The 17120-nt window shown below is 48.3% G+C and overlaps 2 protein-coding genes and 1 long non-coding RNA gene across 4 annotated transcripts in view; 2 read left to right on the top strand and 1 right to left on the bottom strand.

Moving 5' to 3' along the window:
• Positions 1 to 6698, top strand: part of RAD51C (RAD51 paralog C) — a 23574-nt gene extending 16876 nt beyond the window's left edge. For both annotated transcript variants that reach the window (XM_044430126.1, XM_044430125.1), the window contains exons 8-9: positions 361 to 421; positions 6405 to 6698. In XM_044430126.1, the coding sequence (XP_044286061.1) occupies positions 361 to 421; positions 6405 to 6512 (169 nt within the window). In that variant the 3' untranslated portion in view covers positions 6513 to 6698. The remainder of the gene's footprint in view (positions 1 to 360; positions 422 to 6404) is intronic.
• LOC123023408 overlaps positions 1 to 17120 on the bottom strand; it is a 22353-nt gene extending 5233 nt beyond the window's left edge. The window contains exons 1-2 of the long non-coding RNA XR_006414731.1: positions 17071 to 17120; positions 10235 to 10300 (exon numbers count right to left, since the gene is read on the bottom strand). This is a non-coding gene — a long non-coding RNA (uncharacterized LOC123023408). The remainder of the gene's footprint in view (positions 1 to 10234; positions 10301 to 17070) is intronic.
• The window catches only part of PPM1E (protein phosphatase, Mg2+/Mn2+ dependent 1E), a 71696-nt gene continuing 58456 nt past the window's right edge, over positions 3881 to 17120 (top strand). The window contains exon 1 of the mRNA XM_044430122.1: positions 3881 to 3948. Within this exon, the coding sequence (XP_044286057.1) occupies positions 3887 to 3948 (62 nt within the window). The 5' untranslated portion in view covers positions 3881 to 3886. The remainder of the gene's footprint in view (positions 3949 to 17120) is intronic.

The following is a 17120-nucleotide window of genomic DNA, read 5'->3' as shown; positions in this document are numbered from 1 at the left end:
CTATTAACTCTATAGTGTCTGCAATTCAAGACTGAACTCATCCGCAGGTTCTGTTTCTTGCACTTTGGGCACAGTTGCCTGGGAATTACTGTTGTGTGGTACCCATTAGAACGAGTGCAAGAGGCGGCTGGCACAAAGGCAGAATACAGAAGGAATAACGAGAATTGATCACGGCATCTCTTGTGCCGCTTCTTGTGGCCCTGAGACAGGAGAACCTGCCAGTGGGATCCGGATGCCCAACGGACCGATTGGGAAAGTTTTCAATGGAAGTATCCTCTGGTATGGAATAGTGTCACGCACACTCTGGGAACTTTGCATTTCTCGAGTTGAGAGCTTTACACTCGTTTTCTGTCGTTTCAGGCTGGCCACGCTGTACAAGTCACCAAGCCATAAGGAGTCGACGGTGCCGTTTTGCATCACAGTAAGCAAAGGTGGAGGGTGGCGGGGTGAGCAGGGGGCGGGGCACGGAAGGGGGGCTGCCAAAGCCAAAGGGTGTCGCCACATCTTTGGACATCCGTGAGTTTTCAAGATGAGCCGGCGATATTGACGCAAATCATATATCACACCACACCGTGGTTGCAGTCGCCACAGGCCAGAGCTGCATCTTCTTCGGTTGCCTGTTCTCTCTCACCGAGTCTTAGAGCTTCTCTTCTACTTTGGGTTTCTATTTGCTGTGTGCTCCATTTTCTACAGCACGGTGGCCACAGCTTGTGAATTCAGGCATGACACCAGACTGTGGGTTTGCATAAACAATGTGTGTGCAAACCCCCCGAAAACCACGGCTTCTCCCTCCAATTGGTTGGATGGTGGCAACTTGATTCGTCAGGATCGTAGTTGAGCTGCCTTAACTATGGTTTGTGTAGGGTCTGAACTGAGCCATTTTTCCTGTGTTCTTCCATGTGGACGATATCCTAAATCTCTTCTCCCCGAGCTATCAGATTAGAGCCCACGTTCCTTTTACCGGGAAGACCAAAAGCCCTGTCATCTATATTTATACTCCACTTTTCTCCAACACAGCATCCCCAAGGCAGGCACAAAATCCTGTTAACGTGACGTATACATAGATAATTACTTAATCTTCTCATCACAGACTGCGGATATTTTGAGCTCGCGGAGGCTATGGGCAACGGTAGGCAAAACTTGGTCCTGGGCCAGTTTGAGAGGCGGGGTTGGGCAGTGGCTGGCAGCGTGGCTGGTTGAAAGAAGGCGGGTGGGGTCTGAGCCACAACGCATGAAATAGGTCCTCTGCCTCTCCCAGTTTCAGTAAAATGGAAAGCTGGTCTCTCCTTCCACATCTGCCAGTCAATTCATCTCCTTTCTCCATTTCTCTCTCTCCCTCTGGAGCATAATGCAGAAGTTCTCCACCATTCTCTTGCTTGCATGCGCACACGCAGGCATCCATCCATCCTCCCTCCCTCCCTTTCTGGGCTTTATTTCCTGAAAATTGCTCTAAGCCCTGTCATAAAATGTAGCCCAGAGGTGTTTGTGGGGAATGAAGAAGGCAGCAGCTGGAAGCCCTCGCTTTGCTTTGGAGCAATCCTAACCGCCACTAAGAAACTTAGCCGATTTTAAGCGTGGGGGGGGGGGCGTTCAGGCACCTTGCTGAGCCCCAGGAAAAGTGTCCCAGGATGCCACTTTCTCCACCCTGGCAGCAGGACACCTGGATTTAGTGGGCAGCACGAGAGCAGCCTGTCCATGGGGTGTGTCATGATTCCGCACCATCAGTTGAATCAGCATTGAGATGGCTGCGTGGGTAGCTCTGGACAAGTCAGACTCTCAGCCCAGTCTACCTCACAGGGTTGTTGTGAGGGTGAGATTGAGAGAAGAATTATGTGAGCCGCCTCACATCCCTTGAAAGGAAAAAGGGCAGGATATAAACAAACAAACAAACATATAGCCAGTCTTAAGTATGGTTGCTGAAAGAATCCACGAAAGAATCAAAGGCATCGGACCACTGGGTTCGGCAGCAGATCAGCCTTTTCAGCATGGTGGGATTCTGCAAGATTGCAGACTTTTTTCTAACTTTGGGGAAGGGGTGGAATTTGTGCTAATGCGCATTAGCGTAAGTATGCATTAACTAGTACAAGTGTGCATTAGTACTAAAGTGAATTAGTGCTAATGTGAATTAGCATAAGAACAAAATGCTGATTTTAAGAAATGCAGTCTCATCAGGGAGCAGATGGCAGGTCGAACGATGCCTGACAATCCCAAGACTAAAGACAGAGCGGCTTTCACAGCATCCATACACCCCTATTCATGAGTGACCAGGATTCGACCGCAGAAGCTTTCCAGATAGTTTTCTGGAGTTTTTAATGCACTAGAATAATCTGGGGGTGAATACTGTGGTGGCAGCACTTTAAGGACAGCTTTTGCTGAAACGGGAGCCAAACAAAGCCGATTTTAAACTGCTCTTCAAATGTCAGGAGTGTGGCTTAGCACTGTAACTGCTTGCTTGCCATGTGTGCTCGTGGCAACACGTTGCCATAGCATTTAGTACAGATTTTTAAGGCTGCCTTTTGAATGTTGCAGAGGGGTGGGCTCGTGTGCTTGTTGCTTTTCGGAGATGTAAATTCCAGCTTTGGATTCTTGGAATAGATGCCTTGCAGATGTGCCGCTCGCAATCTGTCTCAAGTTTGGCGAGGTGGAATTGCTTCGTGCTACTCCTCAGCCATGGATTGCGGGCCAATTGCATTAGTCAGGAGTTGCAGGTTTCTAAATTGGCTTTGCGCTTACTGATTCACTGGCACTGGGGTCCACAGCCTTTCCACAGGCACAGTTAAAATGCTGAATGTTGTGGGCACTCTTGCAAAATAAATCCCATGCGGCATGGACTGCCCATTCATAAAAAGGTTGCCATGGTGAATACGGCTGTCCAGAAAACAGCAATTTCCCAGAAGGTAAAAGTGGGGAGAAGAAAAAGCATTTGCTGCAGCGTCTGAGTGTAAATGCAGAAGTGCAGTCTGAACTCCCAAAGCATGAAACAGCTCCTTTACATCCGAGCCATGTGCCAACCCTCCAGTTTAAATGATAATAGTAGTAATAAAGTGTAAGTCTAAAAAAAATTGGAAGTAGAGCCTGGCAGGTGCCCCGAAAGGGGTTAAAAGACGTTCATGGAAACTTAACCCATTCCTAAATAGGCTGTCTGCAGTTTCCTGGAAAACTGTCCACCAAGAGATACCCAAAGCTTTCTGGGATTTGCTTATTGCATAGTAGCAATTACATTTCTTCCTTTTGGGGGCGGTTCCTTTGCTGGCTTGATTCGTGTGACAACTTCAGCGAACACTTCCACAGAAATCACCATGTACTTAATTAGCCGCAAAGATCGCATCAAGCCTGTGAAAATTTTGAACTCCGAGGTCTTTTCCCAGGAGATGCTTCCCACGTGTCCCTTGACAAAGCTGTCGGTTACATCTTTCGTTTCGGGGTGGCATTGTTGGCGTCATTATTACGCAGAGCAAGGCACAGAATGAGGGCCAAATTATAGCTTTTTGCGAAACAATGGTGGTTGGAAGAAATGATACATTTCAAACTCAGATTCACAGCTCTTCTTGACACAGAAATTGGTCACTGCAGACTTTCCACTTTGCTCGTGAGAAAAATAAAGGATAGCTGTCCCATTCCCCCACCCCAATGAGAAAATGTTGGCACAATAAAATACACCGTTCATTTATCTACTGCATTTCTGTCCAGCCTTTCAAACAATTACTGTCTCCCAAAGGAGGGCGATGCTCTGTCGTCTGAAAAACCATGACACATGCAAGGGAAGGGGAGTGGAGGGGGAAGGCGGAGGCAGGAAATCAGGTTTTCAGGCTGGAACAAGGTGGCAGGCGTGCATTTAAATGCATTTTGGGCCAGGCTGCTCTTCCCCTGTTGGTTGCCTTGCCAAATGGCCAAAATGGGGGCCAGAGCATTCTTTCCCCTTCCTTCTCTGCTCCCAGGGCCACTGTCTGCTTGCGCGGAGGGAGGAGAATAACCAGCTGCCCCTTCTCTGGCCGATGGACGGATGGACCAAGCTGGTGTGGCCCTGGGCTTGATGGCATTCCAAAGATGCAGGCCATGTAGCTTCTGCCCCCCCGCTCCACCGTGCCAGGCGGCAGACGCTGGGGTGCGCTGCTTCAGCTGTGATCCCACGCCTTTTAATGACACCGTTTCTTCTCTGGTCATGCGGAAATAATGATATTGACCTTGCCACATTTACCAGGCCCTTGAACAATCGAGCATCATTATTTCATGCTGAACAACGTAAGAACCGGGTTAAGTGTGGCGTTCCGCACTAGGAATATCCCAAATAGGAAGCTTAAGCAGGCAGAGGTTTCTCCTCCTCTTGAGACAGCTGGAGCAAGGAGATCCCTGACTGCGTAAATGGGCTTCTGTGTCTTTTGGCTGTTGGGTTTGTTCTTGCATTTATATGCTGCCCCCTGCTCCTAATGGAGCTTCCACTGATTCTCCCTGCCCCAGTCGATAAATCTGCATTGCGAGTTAGTTTGGGGTGGCAGTTCTCCCGTGGGGCATGGAATAATGGGTTTAAGGTACAGGAAAGCTGATTCTGGCTGAAGATCAGGAAAAACTTCCTCGTTTTTCCTGATTCCAGTCAGATCTTAGTAACAGCTGCCCAGGGGCTGGCAAGCTCTCCATCACTGGAGGTGTTGAAGCAAAGACTGGGCGGCGGTCCGTCTGGGATGCTTGAAACTGAGCCAGGGAGTTGGAGTCGGCGGTTGCCTCCAGCTTTGAAGATTCTCTCATTCTTGGTCTGCCGACTTCCATACCATGATGAAGACTGGCCTGATTATCACAGATTTTCAGGCCAGAGTTTTTTAACAAGAGCAAGAGGCCGGCCATGCTAGGCCAATGTTTGACTAGAGAAATTGCAGGTTCGTGGCCCCGTCAGCTAGGAGATGCTGAGATTCTTTGAGAAGGTAAGAGCCATCTGCTCAAAGGTAGGCCTTCTTATTCCTTCCCCCTGAGGAAGGGCAAAACGATTAATATCTGTGTGTGTGTGTGTGTGTGTGTGTGTGTGCGCGCACATGCACGCAAAAAAGAACAAAAGCGAGGCTGCCATTTGTGGAGATAAACTGAGAAAGAGCAAGCTGAAAGGTTGAGAACACTCGCAGATGTTGGGTGTCCCCCCCCCCCCCGGGGCGGGGCCTTGCCCCGATCCATGTTATTTTGCCACAGTCCTCGTGCTGAGTTTTGTCTGTGGCTGGAATCCAAGCCACGCTGCTGTTCTTGTCTCGCAGGGGTTTGCTGCACTTCTGCTTCTCTAAGGGCTGGGCTGGGATTGCTGTACATTCTTGGTGTGAAGCACAAGAGGTTTGGGGGCAGTCTTGGGATGTGTTGTAAAGGGATGCCTGACACAGGAAATTTTACATTTACCCAGATCAAAGACTAACACCTAATGACTCAAAACTGCGGAGGCAACCTCTGCCGCTTTCATCCTGCTGGCCCCTCTCTCTGTCCTGTCAAAAAAGATGGGTCGCTTTGCCACGTGCAGCAAGACGGATTGCGAGGTGGCATAAAAGAAGTCCCCGAGATCAGCACAAGACATGTTTGCTGTTTTTGTTACCGACAAGTTGGTCTTGCTCACAGGACCTGCTGGCATTTAGTAAAAGTCACACTCTTGATAGTGGCTCTTCCTGATTTTTCACACTCGGCCAACTCAAAATGTCATCTCTTTTGAAACAGCTTCGTTGCTTTGTTGAGCAACTGGCCGTCACCTGCCGTTTGCCTTTCTTCAGAGCCGGCTGGGCAATGAAGTTAGTACATTCTGGGAATAACTCTGAGCAAAGGGAGAGAAGGGGAGCAGCAGGCTCCACTGACTCTTCTCAGAGACTAGCAGTCTCTGGCTCTTTGACAGCTGCAGCACAGGAAAAGACAGGAAACAGAGCCGCACTCTTCCCCCTCTTGAGACACACCCTCCTCCTGGTGCCTCTCTCCCTGAACAGTTTCCATCTCAGCTAGTCCTTGTGAAAACTGTGTAGATTTGAGAATGCATGCCAGAGTTTATACTGTTCCTCTACCCTCACCATCCCTTTCTCCTTTTATGTTGTTTCGCATTGCTTTCAAATGTGGGTGTTGAATAGGGCAGGGACAGTCTTGTTTTCTTATCGATCTGGTCGATCGGGTCATAGGAAGGATGGGTGGATAGAGAGAGACTGGGAGGAAGCCTACGCGAAAGAGAGGACAAGAAGCCGGGGGTCCAGCAGCCAGCAGAAAGCCAATGTCAAAGGGAGAGGTGGGATGAAGGACCCTGGCAGCAGAATGCTGGATGGAGGTGAGCAGTGTGAAATCCGGAGGTGATGACTCCCCGTTCTATTGCCAGCCTACTCCTGACCCTTGGAATGCCGCGATCAGGTACTTTTAATTTATGGTAGCCTTTAAACCATTTTGTTACTGGTATTTTACAGCCTCATGGATTCCGGGATGTTCAGATTCCACAGCCAACTCTGACTCCCTCAGAACATGAAATAAATCCTCGTAAAAGGCCACGCCTGAGCCAGGAAGAGCAACAGTGATTCAGAAGGATAACGGCGGCTTCAGTTTAATACATTTGCCCTCCCAATGGACTGCAGGCTCAAGGAACGATTGGATGAAAAAGTCCATTTACTGTGGTAGTTTTATATTCAGTACCTCCATGTTGTTTCCTCCAGCACACCTTCCCTTCATATGATTTTTCTTTTCCAAATAAAGGTTAAAAATTATGTCTCTCTCAGCACGAGGAACAGGGAACTGCTGATACATGTGAATCCAGAGCAAGCCACTTGCTAAGGGATAAAAATGGGGGGAGTGGGGGGTGTCCATTTGTGGCATCAAGGCCTTCCTGGTGCCTCCCAAGCGCGTCCTCTCAGGGGCCAATCCTGATAACATGGACAAGGAAGGATTTGATGCTGCCTGGACCCTCTGGTCCTGGCACTGGCAGATTAAAAGCCAGGTAAGTAAAATGAAGACAACTATACTAGTAGCCATGAAGGCCTCTCCAGTGTGCTTAGCCTGCCCCGAGGGTCTCGTTTAAGTGCCACGGGAGACTAAAGGAGCAAGCTTTTGCACGTTAACACCAAAAAACGTCCTTCAAGGCCATGCGTGGCTGGAAAGAAATTCCCCAGCCAGCACAGATGCTCTTCCCTTCTGGTGTGAGAACATGTGGGAGAACCCAGAAACTGGCCAGAGACACTCACACCTGCGCATATTCATGTGCAAACAGGTGTACGCGTGTGCAAACAGAAGCCCTGTATTTGGACAAGGAGACCTTCCCATGTTAAAATGGTGGCCCTCCAGTTCTTCATTCTGAAATGTTCTATCTAAACTTGCCTTTGCCTCGTGCCCACATATAACACTGGACATAATTACAGAAATTGTTTCTTTTGCGGGGGGCGGGGTGAGTGAGGAGCTGGCATTTTGAACCACATGGTGATGTTCAAGGTTTATCTGCATAATGAGCTATTCGGGGTTCCATTTTGGAAACAAGATGTCAGCGTTTCAGAATGCAGGAGTCGGGAAGAGGTTTGCTGCCAAAAGTGAGACAAAAGCAAGGGAGACGACTGGGGAGAGCGGGGGGGGGCGAGGTGGGGGCTGGAGCCATGACTCAGGCAGACGTTTTGGTGCAGGAAACGCAGGCAAACAAAAGGATCTTGCCGTGGGTGATGTCAACAAGCAAGCGCCTTGTTTGGGATTAATAGCTGCTTACGTCTTAGCGATGCCGACTGAGTGGGGTGTTTGACATGCTGGGCGGCCTGCTGAGCCACATGGAAATCGGGTCGTGATGGGGGGCGATGGTTTCCTTAAAAAGTGCCTCTGATTGCCACTGATTGAGGCATTGATGAGCGCTTCCCATCGGACAACAGTGAGGGAAATCTTTTCCCATTTAATCAAGACGGGTTGGATAGGTCCTGGTTTTAAGGGTCTCGGTTTTTCCAAGGAGCAGAGCTTTATTTAAAGGCTTGGTCCCTGATGTATTCCACACTGCTGGTTTTTTGGACGTGGTCGAGGCTACCTTCCAGAAACCATACATTCCCAAGAGTCAGGTTTCCAGGAGCAATTCGCAGCAACATAATTAATTTTATTTGGGGCTTTGACAGATTCTTTATGCTAGATGCTCTCCTAAATCTTGGAATATAAAAGGTGCAAACAGTACACTGTCACCCTGGCAAAGAGTTTTAAAAGAGAAAGGAGGTCTCTTAGGCTGAGTGTGTCTGGTTTGCGAATTCCCATCTTCCTCTTGGCCCTGAATTTCTGTCCTGGGTGGCCCCAATTCCTTTCCCCCCACCCTTTATCATGGCTGTAACACTCATCTTCTTCAAATTGCTGATCTGGACCAGGGGAGCCTCAGGTCTGGGGATTAAATCCACCCCTCCAGGTGTCCGCTTTTGCCTCACTGCTGATAACTTGGTGATTTCCAGGCCTCATGTGCTGCTTCGCCCATTTTGGAAGGTAGAAATGCCCCTCCTTAGGGGAGTTATGGCCAGAAAGCTTTGGTGTTTTTTGGTTTGTCACCCCCACCCCATTTTGCCTTCAGCTCCACACTGGAAATCAGCCCCCGACCCTGTTCTAAAGATTATGGACAATGTATGTGAAGTGCTTTGCACGTGACGAAAAGCGGCACAAAACAAGGAGGAGGACTGATTTGAAAAGGAGTATAGCTAAATTATGGTCACAGTGACACAAGGATCACTAGCAGCTGATACTCCTTCGAAGGCAGGTCCTGTCCTTTTTCCTTTGTGCATGTGATAAAGAGAGAAAAACTGCCGTCTGTTCTGTGCACATCAGCGGAGCATCACTCTTCCCACGATGGGTCTCTTATCAGATTACCTGATGCCCTTGTGCCCTGCCGATAAATTAGCTCCGGCGTGGCAAAGCCCCTGGAAACTGATGGGACGAGGCAGCTACCTCAGTCCCGCACGGCTGAGCACCTTGCATCCCTTTCTTTTCTAAGCCCTGATTATGATTATCGTTTGTTTTGATGTCCACCCTGTTTTTTCCATCCAGCTCCACTCCTTGCCACGTGCATCGCAGCCCTTTCTCTTGGCCTCCCTCCCCCATTTCTTAATTCCACCGATCCCGTCTGTCTTTTGAAGCCTTTTGCCAGGATGGCCCCAGGTTATTCTGTGGCTTGGTGCCCAGATCTACCCCTAGCTCCCCGGGGTCCCCAAAGAGCAGAGCCCCTTGCCCCTTCTCCCCGATGCCAATCTTTTGGTTTTTTTCTGTCCTCACCACATTCCCAATGCTCTGTTACTGGTAGCCAGAGATGTTAAGGCCGAATCTGCTGGCACGTGGTGGGTTTTGGCCCACGCCCCCTTTAGCTTCAGTCCCACCCACCACCAGAGCTTCACTGAAATGGAGTAGGGCCTCCAGGCTGAAAGCCACATCAATATTCGGCTGCAGACGCCAGAAGAGAATCCGCACATTGCCCTCGGACGGAGGGAGAGGCCTTGAATGGCTGCTGGAGGGAAAGCAGCAGCAGCAGCCCTTCCCAGTGCCAGGCGGAAGAGGACTCTACTCTATAATTGGGCCAAAGAAGATGCTCAGCTCCCCGGTTTCGTCACACTGATTTCAGCTTGATGCTTGGAATGCCCGTTGTGTCAAAATGCACGAATCTCAAAGGTCCTGCAGATGACTGTGATCGCGCAGTTTGGTATTACAGGTAAACCTGTTTTCTAGGATGTGGGGGGCTATAAACACTGCCCCCACAAACCTCACCACAGAAATTGCGCTGGAATTCCCAGCGCTGCTTTCACATTCTCCGTTTTAGGCAAGGGTAGCGGATAACTTCTGCTTTGGGGGAGGGGGGGATATCTTTCTTCACCCCCTCAAAAATAATTGGGCAGCTCTTGCAGGAGGCAGAACGAACATGAATGCAGTGAATGCAGTGCTCCACTGGAAGCAGAGGAGTTTGCCAGTGTCTGTTTTTGTCCAAGATACACCACCCCTGGTCTCCAGCCTCTCTGACGTCGGTCTCTTACAACGCCTCCAGGGGGAGCAAAGATCGTTCTCCTTGCTTGCGATCCTGCTGCTTTGTACCCTCCCAAGGATGTGCTTTCGCCCCAGTACCAGGTCAAAGGAGGAGAAGAAGGAGGAGGGGCAACAGGGGATGGAAAAAACTAAGGGCCATCACTTGGTGGTCGGAGTTAAGAAACAAACCAGACAGCAAGAAGGCTGCCCACATAGTCATTCTGACTAATTCTGACTAGTTCTGACTAAATTTCTGGGCTAGAAATTTAATAAAGAAATACTTCTATTTTACCTTTTAGGAGCGCCAGGTCGTTTACAGAATCCTCCTCTTCCTCTCCGTTTTGTTCCCACAGAAACCCTGTAAGATTTAGATTGAGAGTCAGCGAGTGGTCCAAAGTCACGCAATGCACTTGGTGACCGAGTACGGACTGGGATCCGGGAGTTCCAGGTGCCAGTCCGGTCCTCTAGCTACATGTAATCCTCATAAATATTTCCTGCAAAATAAAAGCCGAGCGTCGCGGGGCAAACGGTTTCTTCTAGCCCGGTTCATTCCTGGCTGTGCTGGTTTTTTAAGCGCAGGGCGATTTCTTCCCAGCGCCCCACCCCAGAGAGGACCATCACACGTGTGAATGCGCCTGCTTTCCCACCCCAAAGCCCAGCTCTGAAATTGCACAGTGTGTTTTGCCCCTGGAAGACTTTGCAGCCTCATTCCCTCCTCTTCCTCGAGTGGCTTGAACCAACGCTGTGGGAGCTGCCGGGTGCCCTGGATCTGCCCAAGCCCAGTCCTGGCTTTTTCTGCTGAGGGCCCAGGGCTGGCATCCAGGCTAGGCATGACGGGAACCTGCTGAGGGCCTCTGCTGAGGGCATCAGTGAATTAGAGCCCATTGGCAGTTGCCCATTGGGAGTGTGGGGCAGACTCTCCCAGAGCCCATTGGGAGTGTGGGGCAGACCCTCCTGCTGCCGCCCTGTCTGCCGGGCAAGCGACGTCCATGGTGCCGAGGAGGGGAAGAGCAGGAGCTGCTGGTGCCCACGGCAGTGAGGAGGCTGCCTGTGGAGGGCCTTTCCCAGGGCCCCCCAGAACCCAGGGTGGGCACCGTAACTGCCTTTGTATTGCATTAGCACCTCGCTTTGCTCTACCTTGGAGGGGGCTTCCATGAACAGACTGAATAGGGATATTTTTTATGAAGTAGGGTCCATGTTTTTAGAAGCTGGACATGAATTCGCCATGGGCTCAATTTCAAAGCTGTTTTGATTAGCCTGTGTGCTGCTGTAAAGGACTTTGTGTTGACGTGAGAGGGCTACTGTAAATTACCTTCTGGAACATTTACACAGTAAATGCAAGATACAAGTACACCCTAGAATAGAAATGTGCTTGGTTGCATGCAGGCTTGCGCACACCCAGCATGCTAGTTGGCAGAAGTCGTTTCCACCGGGTTTGGAACTAGCATTGCATAGAAGGCCTAATTAACTAGCATTATTCTGCCTCCGTGTGCGGGAATTATGCTTGTGATTTATTTTTATGGGGTGATGAAGGTTTGTCTGAGGCTGACAGCCTCCCAAGACAGTGGGACTCCGTGACACAAAATAAATCAAGTGCTATTCTCCTGCGCTGTGTGAATGGGCAAGGGGCCAGTGCAAAGTTTATGCCTGCCGTGCGGCTCGAGCAAATCCTGTGCTGGGGGCTGAATGGTGCAGCCCATGTGCCGGCCTCTTTGCACAGGAGGGATTTTTACAGACGAGCCGAGTCGCGCTGCTCACCAGCCACGCTCCCACTCTCCATCCCGTCCCTGGTATGCAAACCAACATCCCCATTACCATGTGGCTGAGGCTTAGGCATCATGGCTTGGGTAGCTTGTGCCACAATAAACGTATTAAGGCTCTCCCCTTCGGTTTCCTTGAATGGAAACTTCCTGGAACATGCCCAAGGAAAAGTAGGGGACGTGTTTGTCGAGAGGGGTGTTTGTTTTGGCGATACCTTTCTTGTCACTCTTTGCACAACACTTGGAACATCACACAGTTCAAAGGGTTTTAGCAGGTCTGGGTGGAATGCAGTTTTAACATATGCTTTATTTATATAGGTATGTATGAAAATCGGCACTATTTTGAATATGCTCGCACTGGCTGGGTCTGAAAGCAGTCCCTTAAAATAGACAACCTTCACAAAAGTCTCTTCAGCCTTTTCTTCTTTTTTTTGCTAAACCAATCCTTCAAAACAACCATCTTCCCCCATGCTTTTTTTTAAAAAAGGGACTCCAACATACTGGTTGTGTCTGTGTGGAGGGGTGGCAGCTGGGCAGTGCGGCCTGGGGAATGCATTACCCGAGAAAATATCTAAGCCTGGCAGTCAACTTTGTCAGCCTTGGATTTTAACATCATCTCTCCTCTTCCTGCCACAAAGAGTGGATCGGGGCAGGGCTTGGAGAAATGTGGGAAATTAAGGGTACGCCATCAGTGAAATTGTGGCCTCCCAGTAACAAGGTTGTCATCACCTTTGGGACAAAGCACAGTGGCGACCACAGGACAAAAAGCAGAGTCAACTGGCTGCAAACGCCAAATCTGCTATACGCCCAATGACTTCCTTGCTGAGAAAACTAATTCCCCCATTTGAACCTTATTTATATCCAGACTAAATTTGATTTAATTCCCCCCTTTTTCCTTAAACAGGACAAAAATCCCATAAATCCAAGCATTTCAACTTTACTAGACTGTGGATCAATCTGCAAAGATATTTCTACTTGCTAGTCGGTGAGGAATGTGTGGCTATACCACCGGAGCATATTAAAGTGCCTTAACATGCACAATTTATGATGCCCTTAAGATAATGCATGGGACAAGTTCCTGGATCCATTACAGTAACAGCAAAATTACTGATTTTTGGCTCTAACACTGTGCTCTTGACAGTGATTGTCAATCTACGCTTTTAATTAGAACGTATACTTGCATAACTGGTCATATCCCAAAGATCTGTTAAGGCCTGGTGTTTCTTATTGATGCTTATCTTTAGAGTTTTGACAACATGGGTTAAACTTTCAAAAGGTTCTTGTTATGGCTTTTATCTTTCTATATTCGGATTATCTTCCAGGGGCCTTATAGCTGAGTCCTTGTAAAGAGATTCCAGATTCCGTCCTGCTATGTATTACTTGACTCTGTAGAACTTCCTTGCAGGTGTCCTGAACCAATACTCTTAAAGGATAATTATTAGCTAGGGATTTTCTAGGGATATATTTAGGTGGGATAGCCCAAGAAGAGATTATTTGCTTCTGTTTCCCCTACTAGGCAACAGGAAACGGTGAATATTGCCCGTGGATGGAACTTCTTCCACCCTGAGGGGTGAAGCGCAATTTCCAAGAAGCTCTTGGTGGCCGTATTCCAGTAGCAAGTAGGGCTGACAGCAAAGGGAGCCGGACTGGGGGTGAAAGGAGGGGGTCAGAAATACTGGAACGCTTTCGCTTCAAGCTCTTCCTGCCAGTAATTAGGCTTCAGGAAAGGCATTTCAGTCGTTTAGAACAAGGGCAGGTGGGGGAAACTGTACAGACCCCAGGAAACCACCAAACGATTGGCGGCTGGGGGAAGGAGGAGGGCTCCAGAGAGAATGTGGCCTTGGGTGACCTTCTGGGCGGAAAGTTAAATTTGACAAGGGCCCTTTGTTGCTGACCTCTGTTCCAAACCATGGCTTGTGAACATGTTACACTCCCACGCCCAGAACTGTACCTGAAAGGTGGCCTTTGGGGCTGAAGCCAAGAAAGTAGAAAAGCCTGAGACTTGGGAAGGGAGTGATGAAAGGGCTTGTTAAGGATCCTCAAATACAAGGGCATTTCGGAAAGACCAAGGCCAAGCTCACTCACGCTATCGTACGCATGTGTGGGAAAGCTGACGGGAAGAAAACGGATGCCTTCAAAACATCCCACTGGAGCAGAGCTTTGCAAAGACCTTGGACGGAGAGACAGACAGGCAAGTGGGTCCCAAATCGACTCAAGCCAGCGCTTTCCCCAGAAGCGAACATGATGCAGCTGATGCTGGTGGGCCACAGGCACACCGTGAGAAAACAAGACTCACTGGAGAAGACAGTTGTGTTAGGGAAAGTCTCAAGAGGAGAAGAGGGAGACCAAGCGTGAGCCGGATTTAGTTTGCAAGGGCTGAGTGGCCATTTTGGAGGGCATCCATTCAGGGGTAGCCATAAGTCAGGCAGCCGTATGCAAGGACGGCCAAGTCAGCCCGTTCAAGTGAAGCCCACTCCCCCCCTCCACTCCTTATTATAGCCTCGGGTCACACCTTTTTGTCTTCTGATACTTAACTGCTTTTTCCTAATGTCAGACCAAATCTGTTACAGATATTAAGGTGGCCTTACATCTTCTTTAGTTACCATATGCTGCATAAGGCAGATTAATAAAGAGATGATGGGCTCCCCACCCCTTCCAGCCCCAAAATGGAGGTTGTCGAAGATTAGGTCTACAATGTTGCCCTGCAAATGCAAGACAGAGCTGGCAGCTAAATAGAAAAACATGACAAGGAATCTTTAGCCAGGGAGCTGTGCTACTTTATTAATGGAATGACCTTTTGCAATGAAAGCCCGTAAAAGCAATCAAAAAGCGAGGCCGGGCAACCTGGCTGGCAAACAGGAGCACAATGGGCAATGTCTGTGGCTAATCGGCTTCATTTTATACTTAATTCAGCATGAAATGGAGATCTCAGAGCCTGCAGATGTGTTGTCCTTCGGCATCTTGTTTGTGTGCTTTCTGCCATTGGGCTGGGGGAAAACAACGGAAGGGCAGAGATTGCCATCAGCTGACGGAGCTGAAAGCAGGCATAAAAGGGTAGATCGGATGCTAACCACATTTACTCCCTTAATGGCCAATTTTTCTGGCTAGCGGAGCAAACAGGAATCTTGCCCATGCTAATCAGAGGCATGTAATGTTCACAAGGTATCGGCAGAAACCAAAATTCTTAACGGCTTTTTCCTTCCTCTTAAAACAATCTTAGCAGAAAACCAGGCTTTTAAAAAGCATTTCCCTGGCTTTGCTGTTTTGCTGGAGTCTTCCAATTGCAGCTGAGCGGTTCCACATTCATCAAGTTTAAGGCGACACTGTTCAATGGGACCGGGTAGGGAATACCTATTGCTTTAAGGGTTGGCTGTAAGGATTTTGGGGCTATTGAAATATTGATCCATTTGAGATTTTATTGTAACTTTTATGGGGGGGGGTGCAAATTTGAATCAGAGTGCAGAAAAAAAAGGCCCCCAGTTCCCAGAGTGCCTGGCCTCTTTTTCCTGCTTAAGTAGACCTAGGGACTGCAAGCTCTGCCAATTTTTGCATTCTGTCCTCCTCATTCAGATATGGTGCCACTTTGAATAGGGCCAGAAGCAAATAATGACAACGCTATGCAAAAGGCTGCAATGTTTTTAAATATAATTTTGAACATTTGACCAACGATGCTTGTGAATGATACTTAAGCTTTGCTCGTTTATCATTAATTGTATTCATTTGATGTTTCTGTATTGGAAGGAACACACCCTTTTGCCTGTGACTGCAATTTCCTTTTATTTGGAAAAGCATGTTAAATTGTCTATGAATGAATTTTAAATAAACTACATATCTAAGTAAACGGGAGGATGAAATAGAGCAACTCTATTTATATATCATGATCAGATACTCTTTGTCGGTCAGAATAAAATGTTTATGCCTTTCTTGCCAAGGCCAAGCTTGCTGTTTGTTGCGGATTGGGAAAGTAAGAAAAAAACTTGAGGGAAAGTGCAATATTTTGTCTAAAGGCATTCTTAGAATTGCATTAGTCAAATATATACTTTTTTGGAAACAACACACCACCAAAACAAAACAAAAAAAGAAACACAAAGCAAACTTGAAAGTGTAGTCAAGATGTTGAAACATTCCGCATCAACAACATTCACATATTTTGTGGGCAGAACATATTATGCACCTCAATTGAAGAATGAAAAGTGGAACTCTTGCTACAGAAATATTGTCATGGGATTTGGCAGATTCAGCCACATAGGGGGTGTGGAGAGCAAGAATGGGTCCAAGGGAAGATCCTTGAGGGGATTATGTGAGGGGAAACTTTGGCTGGAAGAACACACTGAGTTTTAATCGTGTACTTTTCTCTCTCCTGTAAATCTAAAATTTGTAGTCACACAATGAAATGGATGTGTAGGATAGACAAAAGGAAGAGTGCATTTAGGTCATTTTAGACTCTGGAGTTGTCTTAGAGGAATGCCTTTTAGATGGGGATGTGAAGAGCACCTATTCTTTCAAAATATGGTAAGGTAAAAGGAAGAGTGTATTTAGGTCATTTTAGACTCTGGAGTTGTCTTAGAGGAATGCCTTTTAGATGGGGATGTGCAGAGCACCTATTCTTTCAAAATATGGTAAGGTAAAGGTAAAGGTTTCCCTTTGAACATCACGTCGGCATGACTAAACACCGAGGTACACTGAACGCTGTTACCTTCCCACCGAAGTGGCACCTTTTTATCTACTCGCATTTGGATGCTTTCGAACTGCAAGGTTGGCAGGAGCTGGGATGGAGCAACGGGAACTCGCCCCGTTGTGCAGATTCGAACCGGAGACCTTTCGATCAACCAGCCCAGCAGCACAGCGGTTTAAACCACTGCGCCACCTGCAGTCCCTCAAAATATGGTAGGCTGGTGGAATTGGGGCCCTCTGGCTAAGCAGAACCTTGGTTTCTACTTCAGAATGCTGGCGGATAGCAGACCTAGAAAAACATGCCCATGCAATCCCCAACTGCTTTACGCACTATCCTAGAATGTGGCAAAGGTCACTGCCATGTGTGGCTTTAAAAACCTTTTGTGACATTCTGTTGGCTATTAGCCATGGCAAGTCAGTACCAGTTGTCTGGGGGGAAAAACCAGAAGTGGGGCAGGAGTGTTTATTGCAAGTCTCGCTTTGGGTTTCCAAAGATACAGCCTGTTCAGCCAGAAAACTTCCTGAGTGACCTTGAGGACTAGTCACACACACATGTGCACACACATTCACAGAGTGTTGTGAGGACAAAACGGCGTGTGTGTGCAAGAAGGTGGGTGCGATGCACCATGGTATACTGCACATGGAGTGCTTTGGGGGAAGGGTGGGATGAAGTCAGAATTTTGTGTATGCTTACCTGGTCAGACCCATTGAATTCAACACACCGTGTACACTGCGCACTGTGCC

This window comes from Varanus komodoensis, unplaced genomic scaffold (genome assembly GCF_004798865.1).
Source record: "Varanus komodoensis strain SLA01 unplaced genomic scaffold, ASM479886v1 scaffold20_1, whole genome shotgun sequence".
Lineage (NCBI taxonomy): Eukaryota > Metazoa > Chordata > Lepidosauria > Squamata > Varanidae > Varanus > Varanus komodoensis.
Note: the sequence above shows the minus strand (reverse complement) of the source record. Positions and strands in the feature narration are given on the sequence as shown.